The 16,841-nt window shown below is 43.5% G+C and overlaps 1 protein-coding gene across 1 annotated transcript in view; it reads right to left on the bottom strand.

The window, feature by feature from the left end:
* KDR (kinase insert domain receptor) overlaps positions 1-16,593 on the bottom strand; it is a 43,511-nt gene extending 26,918 nt beyond the window's left edge. Inside the window, exons 1-11 of the mRNA XM_069457058.1 lie at positions 16,227-16,593; positions 12,446-12,539; positions 10,296-10,492; positions 7,329-7,459; positions 6,935-7,103; positions 6,389-6,528; positions 5,594-5,771; positions 3,591-3,705; positions 3,336-3,499; positions 1,257-1,413; positions 224-347 (exon numbers count right to left, since the gene is read on the bottom strand). Of these exons, the coding sequence (XP_069313159.1) occupies positions 224-347; positions 1,257-1,413; positions 3,336-3,499; positions 3,591-3,705; positions 5,594-5,771; positions 6,389-6,528; positions 6,935-7,103; positions 7,329-7,459; positions 10,296-10,492; positions 12,446-12,539; positions 16,227-16,293 (1,536 nt within the window). The 5' untranslated portion in view covers positions 16,294-16,593. The remainder of the gene's footprint in view (positions 1-223; positions 348-1,256; positions 1,414-3,335; positions 3,500-3,590; positions 3,706-5,593; positions 5,772-6,388; positions 6,529-6,934; positions 7,104-7,328; positions 7,460-10,295; positions 10,493-12,445; positions 12,540-16,226) is intronic.
* Between the last annotated feature and the right edge of the window lie 248 nt (positions 16,594-16,841).

Raw genomic sequence — 16,841 nt, 5'->3', positions numbered from 1 at the left:
GAATGGCATGGATGTTTCATTTTTCTCTGATAGGCTATCAATAAGTTAATGGGACTGCGAAGAAAAGTCAATGTTGTTTTCAAATTGACTTAAAATGCTAGAACTTTATTATCCAGACTCTGATTCTTAACCTCCAAATATGCCTCACACATGATTGTACCACCCTTCCATCCTTCCACGAAAGAGACAGAGAGATTTTCAGATTAAAAAACTTCAAACTCACTTTGTTTCTCCCTTCAATCAGGGCAAATTGATTTTTGTTGACTTCAATTTTATTTCCCCCCTGGAAGTGCTCCACGCTTCTCCATTCTTTACAAGTATACGGGTTCGTCACTGAGACGGCCTGGCTATAAGAAAGACACACAGATTACGTTACGATCCAATTTTTCTTTAATTCAAATCGATAGTAAGGAAAAGAGCCAGACTTCGGTTATTCTGTTCTTAGAAATAACTTTCAGTGCAGCCTACCACGTTACCAGCCTTGGCGCCAAATAAAAATAGGCCCCGGCCATGAAGGAAAAGGTTCTAGGTAGATTCATTCAGGATACAGGAGGGAAGCAGCTATTCTGGGAACAAACATTCATTCATAAACTGGATCGACAAGACAATTCAAGTTAAATTAGTTCAAAGGAAGCAAGGAAACTTAGAAGCCATCGGGCTTCTTAAAGTCATTTCTCCGAGACCACGTTCTCTGCGAAGGAAATGGTCTGCAACTGAGAAAGAAGCTATAGTGGCCATTTCGAAAACAACAACAGGAAGTGGACTGCTTAGGGTGGTGTTGGGTTGGCTGCTGCTGTTGTGCTTTTCCCTGAGGATGTCTGGACTTGTGCTGGAACATGATAAGCTGGGACCGAGACGCGGAGGGCTGGGGCCGGGTCTATCACCGCTTCACACCCATCAGCACTTCCTCCGAGAGAGGCACCTTCTCACAGGCAAGAAGCAGCCGTGTGGTCTTCGCCAGTCGATGGGTACAGGGAGAAAAACCAAAGATGGGCACTGAGCCAACAAAGCCAATCAGCCTGCCTTTGGAGAAGTGTACGTAAGGGCCACCCTAAAAAGAGAAAGCTAGCTAATCCCAAAGGGCGATACCCTAAGTGAAGACATCCCCTAAAATTTAAGACACAGAGAAAGAAGGAAGGAGATTGAGGGAAAGCTTTCTTAGGGACAGCCTTGCAGGTTTGGAATGGAGGCATAGCACAGCTTGGCCACACGAAATGCAAAACAGCAGGGCAAGAAGAGCGCGTGGACCTGCTCACCTGGGCTTGCTGGGGCACTCTTCCTCCAGCTGCCAATACCAGTGGATGTGGTGCGCGGGAGGAATGGCATAGACCGTGCACGTCAGCGTCTGGGTGGTGCCGTACTGGTAGGAATCCACGGGAGAGATCAGAGACTTCTCACCGATCTGGGGTGGGACTGAACATAGGAAAAACCGAGTTTGAATTACCCATCAGCTTTGAAGAATGGGAAGTAGAGGGTTTCAGCAACTAAAGCTGATACTTTGTCGAGCACATGATTTTGCCCCCATCTTCTTTTGCAAAGAACATCTAGCCTTGGAAACAGATCTGAATTCTAGTGATACTCATAAAATTAATAGCAAGCTAATAATAATAATGAACTGATAAGCCGAGTGACTTCAGGCAAGTCTTACAACGCTGGGCCTCAGTTCTTCTCATCTGCATTACAGAGATAGTTCTCTGTCCTGCCCATCTTGCAAGACCAGGGCGAGACTACAGAGAGAAAGTAGCTGGAATAGGATCAACGCGCTTATTACATGCCAAGTGCTCTGCACCAATTAAGTCACTTAATCCTCGCAACCACCATCATTGTCCCCATGACACAAATAAGAAAAAGGAAACATAGAAAAGTTAAATGACTTGCCCAAGGTCACCCAGTTAGTAAGTGCCAAAACCCAGAACAAATGAGACACTCCGACTTCTGAACTGAAGCACTTACCGCTAGACTATAAAGGAAGGTGCCAATCTCTGCAGGGTGCATCCCTGTCACCACCTTCCTCCCTTCCTCCCCCCTTCTCCTTTTTCTTTCTTTCTTTCTGGATCCAAAGTCTTTAGGTCAAAACTATTTCCTTATCACTGTCAACCCAAAGCCTCAGATTATACTTTCAAACCTTGACCTGCTTTTTATGTTTATTTCATATAGCAAGGAAAGTGCTAGAGTGAATCAAATGTTTACTGACTTCACCAGTTGATGAAATGAGGTTATTCACTGTCCATTTTTCTGTCTTTATTTCATGTCCATTTCTTTCTCCCATCCTACTCACGTGATCTCTGCTTTCTCTCCCCTCCCCCATCCCCCACTCCCAGGCTGCAACTAAGCAACCTTTCTGGAACCTGTTATCTTTAAAATACTCCCTGAAAAAAGAAGTGAAGCCAAGCTCAGCAGACATACAGAGGAGTATCAGGATACATGGGGAAGCACCTTGATGTCATAGGAGAATACCCTGAAGTTTTAATACACCATGCTGGTAGGGAGAACCAAGAACGACAACAGAGAAGTGTTTCTCAAACTAGAGCAAGACATGAATGGATTTACTGGGAAAAAGTACTCGGGTCAAATAAATCTGTGAAATCTTGACTACTCTGTCTCTCCCCCTGAAGAACGGCAATATACATTAGCATGTTAAAGGTCCTGACAAGTTCTGCAATAAAGAAACCTGGTTTATTCACCTTAGCACCTGCCACACTCACTTGACCACCATCCTTCTCCCCCTACCCCAAACATTTGTATCTTTCAGCTTGAGAAAACGACGTCTAAAGCGTGCTTAAATCAAAAACTTATTATCTTCCCTTTACAGATTCAGAGTCAGATGCTAGACTCCTGTTAAAAAAAAAAAAAAAGATTCTAACCAAGCCAATGGTGTCAACTTCAAAAGGCTTCAGAGCTGAAATGTGCCTGTGCGTCACTGACACATCAACTACAGCATCAAGCTAGAAGCTCCACACAAAATCCAAGGAGAAGAGTTTTACACATCTGTGTACCAGGTGTGCGCCCCATGAGAGAGGAGCAAGAGTGATGTAACTTAGGCTTGACAACTGTCCCTGTAGGCATGCTCATTTCACAGCAATTGGCCGTCAACGGCGCCACGCACGTTAATCTCGCATTTGACCACCATACAGCGCATTTGCGTGGCCTCTTACGCACACGTGGCTAGAGCACACTGTCTCACGGCTCATCTCAGCCCCACCACCCGTTATGTACATAGGCCCAGTTAGGATGCGGGTGAAGCCGCAGGAGACAAGGGAGGCGGCTGTTTAGGGAGACAGAACCATACCCTTCCTCGTAAATCTTGGGCAGAGAAGAAAACCGAATGAACTCACCGTTGACAACCAGAGATACCACGTGGCTCTGCTTCTCCTTTGAAATGGGATTGGTAAGGATGACGGTGTAATTTCCTGTGTCTTTTTCACTCACTTCCATAATCGTCAGCACGTGGCCCACTTTAATTGTGTGATTGGACTCAAGGGGTCTTCCATTTTTATACCTATGGAAAAAAAATCCTCAGGAATTAGAACCATCCAAGGATTCGCTTCCGTGTGAAACAATGCTTCGCGTTTATTTCCAGTAGCCATTACCATTTTATTTCAGGGGGTGGGTAACCAAGGTACTTCACGGGGACTCGGACACGCTCCCCCACCGTGGCTTCCACCAAAGATTCCATGCCACTGCCAAAAGCAACAAAAGGTTTTTCTGCAACAAAATAAAAATAATTATTCTCATAAATGTCAACTTACTGCAGTCATTTGGTTTCGTTTTTCATTTCAAGCGAAAAGTCAAAGACCTTGGGGGTCTGAGGAGCTACAGTTCCGAGATCGTCCACACTACCTTCCTATGGGTCACATTCCAGCTCCTCCCACACCTCCAGTCTTCGCATTTGTTTTTCTCTGCCCCTCAGCGTGCTCCCACAAGGCTACCGATTGCTCAAGTCTCAGTTCAAGCATCTGCTCCTCTGCACAGCTTTCTCTAGTCCCTCGGGGACCCTGGGGTACGCCTTGTCCCTTGCTCCTGCAACACCTTCTACACACGCTCCATGTGTCGATGCCACCAGTCCTCAGACCTCTTCTCTTTATCTACACCTTCCTCTACTCTCAGATTTAAAGTATCACTGACACACCTAGATTTATATCTCCTGCCCCAACTTTGCTGGGTTCCAGGCTTATGCATTAAACATCTCCACTTAAATGCTTAATGGGCATCTCCAAATGAGCACACCCAACACTGTTTCCCCCAATCTCACTCCCCTCTCGAACTTTCCTATCTCAGTCAACAATAGTCCCATTTACTCAGCTGCTCGTGCTACAGCTCAGCAGTCATCTCCCACTCCTCTCCCTAACACCCTGCAGCCAATGAATCCATCAGCAGATCCTGTTGACTCTTCCTTCAAAACACGTCCAGAATCAGATCCCTCCTTACTACCTCCACCTCTACTGCCCTTGGCCAAGCCACCCACCATCTCTCACCTGGATTATTGCAATGAGCCTCCTAACTGTCCCCCCTACTTCTGCCCTTACGTCCCTAAAGTATTTTGTACAACAGAGTAATCCTATAAAAACATACGCCAGGGCACGTCTCTCTCTGCTCAAAACCCTTTGATGTATTCCCATATTATAAACTCCAAAATTCTCAACAAGGCTTGTAAGTAGGATGCCTCATAAATCATCATCTAAACAGACATTTATGTGAGCGAAAGAGAGTAAATTAAAAATTAAGGTGATTTACTCAAAGCCCCAACAGAAAGTTATTGAATTCCCAATTCAATTACAGTTGACCCTTGAACAAGACAGGTGTGAACCAAGCGGGTCCACCGATAAGCAGATTTTCTTCGGCTGCTGCCACCCCTGGGACAGCAAGACCACCCCCTCCTCTTACAACCCCTCCCCAGCTACTCCATGTGAAGATGACAAGGATGACGACCTCTACGTTGATTCACTTCTACTTAATGAATAGCAAATATACATTCTCTTCCTTATGATTTTCTTAATCATATTTTCTTTCCTCTGGCTTACTTTATTGTAAGAATACAATATATAATACATAGAAGATACAAAATGCGTGTCAATCAACTGTTATGGGTAACGCTTCTGGTCAATAGTAAGCTATTAGTAGTTAAGTTTCCGGGGAGTCAAAGTTATATGTGGATTTCTTACTTTGTGGGGGTTCAGTGCCCTTAACCCCTGTGTTGTTCAAGGGTCAGCAGGACATTGCAAAATGTTTCCCCAATTTACAAAGCTCTTGCTTATTCAAGTAGGCCTCTCAGCCTTGCGATACAATGAAATTTTAAAATATACCTTAGATAATAGCACTCTACCTATAGTAATAATCATAATAGCAGCAACAACAATAACAAGCAATGTTTAGTGAGCACTTGTTAGCTTATCTCATCTTTAAAGCTGCGATTTGAACCCAAGTCTCTGACCACACAGCTATGCTCTTGACCTCTAGGTCAAGTGGCCTCCCCAGCAAGAACTCAAAAATATCTTATGAATGAACAAAGTAAGAATCACTAAGTGATCTAAACATATTTAAATCATCTCACATGTCAAGGCACAGAATAATTTGCGAGGAGACCCCGGCTTACCATGGACTCTGACAAACGTGCTGTTGCTCTTGGTCATCAGCCCGCTGGAGGCCGCACAGTTGTACCACCCTTGGTTACTGCGCGTGACACCGTCGATCGTCAAGATGCTCAAAAACTTCTTCATCTCACTCCCAGACGGGGTTTTTAGTTCCCGATTTACAAGTTTCTTATGTTGATCCTGAAAAGAAGAGTTTACTGAGCTTCCAAAGCCCAGCATGACATTACCCGATATCTTCTAGCTACCCCCCAAATTAACACTTCGCCCTTGGTGAACATTATAGGGACTCCAGAACTTTCAACATCATGCAGACAACAAAATATATTTGGTTTCAGGAGAAATAATTGGAACCAGCTGAATGAGGATTTTAAAAACCTCACAAGGTGAGAATGAGACGCACACAAACTGCAGAGACACAGACAAACATGACCACTGTTTAAGGAAAAATGTATCTCTTGCCACCTCTTAAAGAGAATTCCCTTAAAGGGAAAATAGAGCGAGCACTTTGGAGAACAGAAAAATAACATAGCATGGAAAGATGCAATCACCTGGAGAAAACGAATATTCACAGCCTGATTGTAGCAGAGTAGGCAGAGTTCCTGGCATTTCATCTTTCTGTGAGTGATGTATGTTCTGCAAAGCTCTTAAAATATGGGTGTGTGTGTGTGTGTGTGTGTGTGTGTGTTTTCAGCCCCTTATATTTTATCTGGCCAGAGAGTCCCCTGTCTCTCAAGCAAACTCCTTTGGGGCTTACTGTCATAGTATTTGGAAGTCTGGCTCTGAATTGTTAGTGTTACCTTCAAAGAATGGTGTTCCCAGTTGAATTCAACCCTCACGTTGAGTTCAGTTCTTGCTGTGCAATTTAAGACAAGCTTCTCTCCGACAGATAGCTCAACCTCATGAGGGGGGCTCAGGAGTACATCATAAATCCTATACCCTGGAGCAAGTCAATTGCAAAAAATAGAAAATGAGAGGGAAAACAAACCTATATAACTTGTCACAAATTATTTTAAAAGTGAAGCAATTTAAAAATGTGCCACATCCTTTTGCCCTGAGGGCTTCACCAATATTGGTAGCTCCTAGGAAAATGGGCTGCAGAAATTTACAAAGCACTTCCTTCAGGGGTTTCAAAGATGTTGAAGCCCATTGGATAGAAAAATAGTCAAATTTCAGTGGTTTGTAGCCCTAGGCCAATGGGGCCAGCTTTAACAAATTGCTGAACTTTCCATAAAATAAGCATAATTAAAAAAATTGATACCGAGCAGTGCTCTCCAGGACCTTTATATAGGGGGTCACTCTTAGTTGTCTGATATTAATAATAGGGAAAGGAGCTGTCCTCTTACCCACAACCGCAACTACGTAGGTAATAGACTGGTAACTTTCATCATTAATTTTGGCTTCGCAGAAGACCATGCCAGCGTAGCTGATCATGTAGCTGGGAATAGTAAAGCCTTTCTTGCTGTCCCAGGAAATTCTGTTACCATCAGGAACAAACCTCTTTTCTGGATACCTCTGGTTAATAAAAAAAATATATATCCAGTACCAAAAATGAAAGCCATGCACAATGATCACTAATGAATTTACCTTATTCCAAAGAATACATTCATTGTCATCTGACTCTTCCTAAAGGATCTTTTAAAACTCATTGTGGATATCATGTTTTAAACAAGCTACCCACCTTAATATTAGTTTAAAATTATAGAAACTTGAGAGATGGCTGAAGAAGATGTAACTTACCGCACAAAGTGACACGTTGAGGTTTGAAATGGACCCAAGACATGGAATCACCACAGTTTTGTTTTTGTTCTCAGTGATGTACACAACCCCATGTTGGTCACTAACAGACGCAATAAATGGAGATCTGTAATCTGAAAGAAAATTTTGTTCCATTAGTGAGTTAATGGTATTTACGAGAAAAGTTGGTCATCTTTCAGGTTCCTAAACTCTAACCAGAGAAGTAAATGACTGGAAATGACACCTCACACAAGTAAAGGTATCCACAGGTTAGTCTGCTGGTAGACATCTGGCTCCAAGGATATGCTACAGGAGGGGTGTGTGTGTGTGTGTGTGTGCATTTGTGGGTATGAAAAAAATTGAAAAAAAAAACTTCCAATTGAAATAGCCTCCTCTTACAAGGTTCATCAAAAAGTAGCAATATATTCTATAGATTCCACATTTTAACAGACTAATCATTATATTTTTTCCAAAATTTACTTTAAAATTTAAAGTTAAATCTATACACTTTATTGACAAGTTTTACTGATGTTAAAAAAGTTCATGTTCTTTCTCTTTAGGTAAATAATGTAAATGCCATGAAAACAAATTAATGTATCTTAAAGGATCTTTAAGTTAACAGGAAATGACTAACAATGTTTGAACTCGGTTATATTTAAGAGAGCATTTTATGTGGGCATATTAAGATTGTGAAGACTAGAGATGTGATTCTTTATAAAATAATATTTAATAGTTATTTCATTTAATTTTAAAATGCAGCAGTCATTACTGTCTTTGATGAGAAAAATTTGAAAAGCCACCATGCCAAAGACAGAGAAGAAAACTAAACCATGATTCATAGAGTGTTAAGACGCTGCTGGGAACCTACTCCACTCCCCAGAGATAGAGATGGACTCCTGCTTGAAATCTCAGAGAGAGAACATTTCACGTTGCTACGCCCAACACATCTGATCAAGCATTTTCAGAGCACTTCATGATGGTCGTCACTCAAAGTGAAGAAAGAGTTAATTAAACCAAAGGGCAGAACAGCAGCTAACTCCCTGCCACAGCAGAAGTTTGATTTCCTTCCCAGCTGGAAAGCACAGAAAATCAGCCAATCTAGCCCACCACATGCCACAGCCATTATCTTAGGAGGCCAGGGCCCACTTCCTGGCTCCATCCATTGCTGGGGGGATCGGGGTCAAAAGACTAGGGAAGTAAAGTGGAGACCAGAGGGGACATTAAAGGCCTGCCCATAGGGAATACTTCAGTGTTTTCTTTCCCATTGTTAAACTTCATGACCAAACTCTCGGGCAGCCCAACTCCTACAATACTACGCTTACATAGAAAAGCAGAATTTACTGGTGTACTCAAAGACGGGTAGTGTTCAAATAAACTGCACTAGAGATTCTTAACATGGCCTACCTTTCATCCACATGTCATGAAAAATTACATAACTTGCTTACAGAGCAAGACTTTGGAAGCTAAATTAACCCTTTGACGTAAGACTGAAGTTATTCAGTAAATCGATTCTATTTCAGTATCCCAAAAAAAAAGGAAATAAACAAAAGAAACCCAAACAACCACCCATCCTCTCAAAATAAAATATTTACTGTAACTCATGGAATGGATTTTCACATGTCTCCGAGTTTCCTGACTTAGGGAGAAGGAAATAACGAGATATTATGGGAGAGGTTCATCTTGCAGTATTTCCAGACAGGCTGAAAGCAGGAAATCCTTGCAATCTTCTGAGAGAGCCTCATCTCCCAAGACTGCCAGATCAAAAGGAGCCAGAAATTCTCCAAGATCTGAGCCTTGTCTCTTTCAAATCCTGCAGAGGGGAGGAGGAGGGCACAGAATTCTGTCTTTGACTCTGCTTACTCTGGGTGAAAATACTTCTCAAGCGTTGTGCAACCCAGGAGTGACATAGGTTATTTAGACATGGTCTCCACTTGTCCACTGCACGACCAATCTGCAGTGAAACCTAAGTGGAGATATGTAAGCGTATCTCCCAGAGCTGATGAAATTCCTGTCCTGTAAAAGTTGCTTCTGGAAAAAAAAGTCCAAGCCATCTTTATCTGCCTCAAATTCTCTGGGATTTAAGAGACATATAAATGGGTAAATAAAATGTCTTTAAAAGTTAATCTTCACTGAAAAAAATGTTTTAGTATATTCAAACAAAATATGATGCAACATTTACATTCCCCCAAATTATATTACAGATATCTCATTAAACTAAGCTCATTAGGTTTTCACAGGAAAAATGAATAGTGTAAGATTTTTGAAACACAAAAGAAAGCATAACTCATATTCTAAATACTGAATACGTGTCACATTGTATTTTAGACTATATGGATCTTAAGTCAGTCTCTGTGGTATCAATCCCAAAGTGCAAATCCTAGAATGATTGGCATATCATCCATGATTTCAGGCCAAACAGGCAGAGGAAAGAAATATTGTCCTCAAAAGGTCCTCTGAAGCACTGTCTTTGCACACAAGTATGGGAATTGTTTTTTATAAAGTATAAGTAAGAAAAAGAAAGTTCCTACGTACAAAAAAACTCCAGAGCCCTCGGCAAGAATGCTTCCCTATGCATTCTTGGGGAAATCTCCTCTCTGCTGTAGATAACTTATCTCTCCACAAGAAACCTCTGCATAATTCATCCCCAAATCAGGATCTCAGGTTTTCTTCTTAAACATCAGAAAGCTTTCCATAAGTCTCCACTCACTGCCAATGGTGAACACGGATTTACCTTGGAAACAAAGATCAGAACCAAACTAATCGGGCAAAAGAGAGGAATCAGGGCCCACGTTCCGGAGCCAATCAAGGAGTCTGATTTCTCAGAGGAAGCCCCAGGAGAGAATTTTGTACATTCCAGTTGGCAAACAGCCCTCAGAGCAAGCCTTTTGTTGTACGCAATTCTTCTTGGCGCCTATTGTGTTTTATAATTAGTAAATAGACGTGGGAAATGAATTCTATTCCACTGCTTACCTTGAACGTGGACATAAATGACCGAAGCCGAGTCAGTTTCCCGGTAAAAGCACTTGTAGGCTCCAGTATCATTTCCGATCACTTTTGGGATTGTGAGTGTCTTACAGAAGAGGCTGTCGCTGCACTCCGTTATCTCCACCCTGTCCCCAGGGCCGCTCTGATTGTTGGGCCAAAGCCAGACCAAGTCCCGATGTCCTCTGAAAAAGTAATTCCAGAGAGGTATCAATGTGAGGGGCCCCACTGTAAGGCTGTCTTTAAGAACACAGAAGATTTGGTTCTCAAACTTTATAGAAACTCCTCAACAGACAGATGTGAAGCTTTATACTAACAATGACAGGTTGGATTGACATGTGACAAAAAGCCATGGGCTCAGCTTCAGAAGTCACTTATGGAGATCCCTGAGTTTTCTATTAATCAATGCATTTGTTCATTCACCAAATATTTATTAAGCATCTACTATGAGCCAAGCATTGTTAAGGACTGGGGATAGAGCAGTAAAGGAATTAGAAATCAATACCCTTATGGAACCTCAGTCTAACTGGAGGAGACAGGTAATTAAAAAATAAGTCAAATTTACGGTCCAAAACATGGTGCTCAGTCCTATGGAGAAAAATACAGAAGATGCAAAGAAAGGGGGTGAAGAGTTCTGGAGGGAGGGGCTTGATGAAGCTGGCCACATGAACATTGGGAGAAGCAGTATTCCAGGCAGAGAACACAGTAAATGCAAAGGCCCTGGGGTGGGTGCACATTTGGAATATTAGGAGAAGAACAGCAAGGAAGCCAGGGGTAGCCAGGTCAGAGTGAGCAAGGGAGAGACTAACAGGGGAGGTCAGGAAGGAAGGAAGTGGAACTAAGAGACTTGCAGGACCTTTAAGGACCACGTTAAAACATAGATTACTTGCACTACAGCATTTCTCTACCCCAAGAAGAGAAGGCCCCAAGGAAGACAGTCAACACCAAGAAGAACGTAACATTATTGGCCCTTCATTCAGAGAACTTGAAATCTCCATGAAGGTGCAGCTACATCAGTGAAGTTGCTTTTAACATACTCCATACCTGTTTCAGAACACAAGAAAAGTTTATGCAGAGTTTTAAAAGGGAGTGTGGAATATTTGGAGATTTTAAATAACCTTTGTTTTCAAGGGCAGGTTAAAAGGAAATCTACTGGGAAATGTGTCTTGAACTAGTAAAGCTAAAGAAATGGCACCTGCTACTATGTTTTTCCCCAAGGGTTGGCTATTGGTGATCTACCCTTGATAAGGGGGCTGGGGTAGCCCCTACAATCTGCAGTCTAATATAGACCTGCGTCATTCTGCTGAAAACTTGGTGCTTATCAAGTGTGAAGCAATGGTAGTGAGCTGCCCGAGGTTCTTTTGGACCCCCTGGCACTCTCATTGGAGGGCAACATCAGCTCCACTCACCATGGTCTCTGCCAAAAACACACTAGTGCCAAGAAGCCTTCAGGTCTCTCATGCATGATTGCTACATTAAACCCCAAGGTCTTCTATCTTTCCTTTTTGGGTAGGGGCTAGAAGGCAAAATTTAAAGCCCTCTTCCTCTTGCCAAAGAGGTCTGCTCCCCAGTTATGAAAAATCAATAGCATGACTTCTTGGTAGCAAGTGGGAAGAGAAACATTCCAGAACACTGAGTCAGAGTATGAGGTGCATTACCTATGCAACACATGCACTCAGTAATATTACTGGCTAAATATTAAATTAGTATACTATCACAGTCATAATTTTATCATAAAATAAAGTTCTTGGAAAGGGCTAAAAAGATGTCCAAGAGTCATACTGAATATAATAAATATGGCCCAAAACATGGTCTCAACTTCATTCAATATTATTATTCATTCACTATTTATTGAGTGTCTACTATATGCTAGGTGCTATACCGGTTATTGGTGTGTTGAATGTGTGCTTGTATGTGTGTTGGCAGAGTGGTAGGAAAAAGTACCAGCAAAATAATACAGAATTTTTGAGAGAAGACCTTTCTTATTTTTTCTTTATTACATTAGTTCTTAGAAACCTCACTACTTATAAACAATTACTACAACTCTATTGTAACTCTGCTGTAATGGAAATTATTTTTCCCTCGATAAACAATGAGTTATTTAACACAGGAAATCTCAAGCTAGAATGAATCCTTACCTGCAATTAATTTGAAGAGTTGTATTAGCCATAACTGTAAGTATGTCTTTTTGTATGCTGAGCTTGGGCGGAGCAAGAGAAACACTAGGCAAACCTAAAAACAAATTAAATAAATGAATGTAGTTGCCACTGAGTTAGACCCAGTAGGAAACACCTTCCATAAACAATGCACACTCTATACTTTAAAAGGCCTCTTCAGCAATTCATTGTATAAAACTGGGAATTTACTTTTCACCATTCTCAGTAAAAGTTCACAAGCTGTGTCATAACAGGAAGAATGGGCAGATGGTCATAAACCAACACAACAGTTCTGCAATTCAGGGACCTAGGGTGGAGTTCCTGTTTTCCTGCATTGCCAACTTCAAGGTCTTACAAAAGGATATGGGACATTGAAATCAAATGAACCTTCATCTGATGATCTCACTCCCTTGGGAAAGGACCCACTGACATTTCTTATAAAACATAGGATGTACACATTTGGCTAAATTGCTGATTAATGAATACTACTTAGCAAGAGTTCTGTATGGTTCATCTCTGCAGCCTGGAGGGGGTAAGAGTGTCTATGACCTTGTCTCATTTTCCTTTATCAATTTTCTAGTGTACTTCCTTCCTCTGGTACCTAACTGAACTGTCAAGGTTGAAATAATGGTTCAGAAAGACTGTACATTAAAACTGGGGCAGAGGAATCGAGGAAGAGAAAACATTTTCCAATTTCATACCTACATTCGTAGGAATATCTCGTCTTCAGAAAGCGGTACTAAAAATACCTGTGATCTGATGAATTACAACTGGGGAATCTCAACTTACTAATCAAAGCTCTGAGCTCATCCTGACACCAAGCTTGGAATACAAGAAACCTGCTTTTACCTAAAGGCTTACGAGCCAGAAAAATACCCTGGGATAGATTCCTCGCCATGGGTCACTCCACAGCAAGATAACTGAGTTCTCTGTCAGCTAAATGTGAAGAGCTACCAGGTGTTGAAAAAGCATCAGAGAAAGAAAATCTGTCCACTATGCTATGGTCTTAACACACATCAAGATGTTCAAAACACCAGCTTAAAAAGCAATTGATGCTGGGCAAGCACCCAAGCTTTCTAACTCACATCAACTAAGAACAAATGACTCTCTAGGCCAAAACTAGCATTGACCTTGTTGGACAAATAAGGGAGTATGAACAAATATGAGCAAGTATGAGACAATGTGAATAGAGAAAGTAGAAGCAAATATCCAGTCCATTAAATCTGTGGACCCCAGTGTGAACAACTGCAGGCAAAAGGAGCAATTGTTTGCACATGCTCTCACACACCTACCCAGATGTGCAAAATAGGCAGCTGACATAACTAGATTTGTTGATCGGTAACACAGTTTTTTTAATTAAAAAAAAAACCTAGAAACTATTTACATTAATAAATCTCAGAAACGAATTGACATTGGTACTCTGGGTACTGACTTACTGTGTTTGTGCAGGGGTTCTTAAAACTTCAGGCTGTGTCAGACTATCCCTAGGCCTACAAATCTGCTTTTTAACAAGCACTTCAAGTGACCCTATCATGCATGGTCTCTGGGCCACTCTTGCATAGCAACTGGTCTGGGTAGTCACAGTCACTTAGATAGCACAGTACTTTGTAATATGAAGGAAGTAACTGCCCTCAAAGTAGGCAAACAAAAACCCAAATTTTTTAAAAGCAAAAGAAAAGCCTTCCCATAATGGAGCCCCACTTTGTTTAAGACAAGGAAAATGAAAACAATTCATTTGGATGAACACATTTCAAACTTGACTGGGAAACGTGACAAACAACTCACACAACAATCCACCTGAGAAAGAATCCATTATATGGGCACATTCACGCGAGAGAAAGAAAAATGGTAGTAAAACCACTCGGCTCTCAATAAGCTATGCTGCCCCCACCACCAAAATAAGAGACTCTTGAAGATCCCTGAAACTTACTGCCCATAGATCTCACACTCTAGACAGACTTTCCTATGTAATAACATTTTTTAAAAAAAAAAATGGTATGTTCTTCATTCATGGGAAGCCAAGACACCACCATACAATTCTAGACACACATCTACAACAAAAATCTGTTCAACAAGGCTATCAATGATAACTGCAAATTCATATCTGTAGACCAACACTTTTTTTTTTGATCCATTACGCTTCATTCATTTTCATTGGCAAGCTTGAGCTCTACTCTTCAAAAATTTCTAAAGAAATAACTGTAAGAGGTACATATGCTACTATTCAATGAAAAGCCTTTCTATGTTCAAATCCCATAACCAATATTAATTAATTTGGGCACTGTTACCCTTCCAGCTCGAAGATGGGAAGGAAAAACAACAGTGCCTCTGTCTCTAGAAGCTGATGGCACCAATTACAGCCCAATCCAATTAAGCAAGTAACACACTCCACAAGGGCAAGCTCACCATTATATTCAGGGCAACCCGATTATGGTTACTACTGCTGCACTAAGAAACACCCCGGGCTTAAAAGCAACTCACTTCTTTGTGGAATACAGAACAACCACATGTTCCAGACCTTCATTCTCCTCCCAGAAAGGGGAAGAGAGAGTCCTTGTCAGGGACAAATGAGTGTCCATGGTGGAGCTGGCCTTGATGAAACAAGTCATTATTAAGAAAATTCAATCACCGTAGACAGATGATCTTGGTACTGCGTGTGAATGTGCCTGTCTTTTAAGACATGTGATTCTTTTCTTTGGATACAAGGAATTTTTCCCCCTGAATTATTTGACTTTTTTTTTTTTCTTTCTCTGACCCGCTCCCCTTTCTCACCCTCCAAAGGGTGGAAATCTGGGAATCGGCAAAGGATGGCTGCAGAAAAGTGGTATCATCTGGAAAAGAAGGCGGAGGAGAAGAGAAGAGAAGAGGAAGAGGAAGAGGAAGAGAAGAGAAATAGCTATTCCATCAGGAGCGTGTGTGTTCCAAACTGAAGGATCCAGAAATTTTAGGTGGCAGAGTGTGTGGCCAGTGGTGGTAAAACTAGGTACCAAGCCCTGCAGGGTAGATTTTCAGAACTTGAACTTCCAATTATCCTCTTACTCCAAGGAACAAAAGTCTTTGAAAGATGTTAAAAGTTTTCCATAAGAAAGTTGACTGTTACTTGGAGACACTTGGGGAAGTTGTCACAGCTCCGGGACAAGCCACAATTTTCCCCTCTTCTGTCTAAAAGGAGAGTGCTGTCCTGGACCAAGGAAGGAAAAAAAGTTTCCCTCCCCTCCGGACCTCACTTCCCGCATTGAGCGTGCACGTGTATTGGAGCCCAAAGGGACCAGCAGGCCGGGGTCCCGGCTCAACTCCTGCAGCGGCGGAGCGGAGGGCACGGTGGGATCCCGGCCACCCGGCTTGGTCTCCCTGCAAGGCTTCGTTCCCCGAGCCAGGGCTAGGATGTTCGCGCAGCCAGACTACGTTTCACCGCCTGTTCTCGCCTGCGGGGGCACCTCCCGCCTGCCAGCCCGGGGCGCTTTCCCACCCCCGCCTCCCGAGAGCCTGAGGGTGTGTCGGCTCCGCGGGACACGCTCCAGCCGAGTTCCCTGGCGGAGACCAGCGTCACGGAACTGGGCTAGGGCAGCGGAGAACATCGGCTGGCTGGATAATCTCGGGCCAGTCTCTGAGCCTCAGTTTCCCCACTGGTAAATGAAAGCACACAAAGTGTCAAGTCCCTTCCAGTTCTCCAGCTCTGTGATTACGAGTTAGATCGCGCCTCCAGATCCTCTCCGCCCGCACCCGACCTCTCCGCCTTCCTCCTGGGGAGTGGGCTCCTTACCCACAGAGGCGGCCCAGGTCTCCACGCAGAGCCACAGAGCGATGGCCAGCAGCGCCTTGCTCTCCATCCTGCACTTCGAGCCGGGCGCAGTGCCCAGAACTCGGGAGCCGCTTCTTTCTCCCCACGCCTGCCCAGCGAAGGAGGCAGGGAGGTGGGTCCGGCGGCGCAGCGCAGGACCCCGGAGCGCGCAGGGCGAAGGAGCCTCAGCTCCGGCCGCGGCTGCGGGGGCTTTTGCGTGTGCCTGCAGGAGAAGCTATCCCGGCTGCGGGACAGGCTCTGCGCTTTCTGCAGAGCGCAAGTGATGCCCCGCGCGGGCGGAGGAGACGTAGCGGCCACACACCGCCTGCTTGCCCGGGGTCCCGGGACTGTGCCGGGTGGGAGCCGGCGCCGCAACTCTAGAGCGCTGGGGCGGGGCCACACGGGGCGGGGCGGGGGCGGGGCTCTCCTGGGCCGCCCGCCCCTCCCCTCACCCGGGTACCCGGCCTGGATCTCGTGCTCCCCACGCCGACTGCATCCCCCCCATTTCCCCAGAAGCCCGTGACTGCGCCGCGCCCGAGTCGCCGTGGGGAGAACATCCTGCAGCGACAACTCGGTTTCTGGTGGAAACAAAATGCA

Source organism: Eulemur rufifrons, chromosome 24, assembly GCF_041146395.1.
Source record: "Eulemur rufifrons isolate Redbay chromosome 24, OSU_ERuf_1, whole genome shotgun sequence".
NCBI lineage: Eukaryota > Metazoa > Chordata > Mammalia > Primates > Lemuridae > Eulemur > Eulemur rufifrons.
This window is presented reverse-complemented; position numbering and strand designations above follow the sequence as displayed.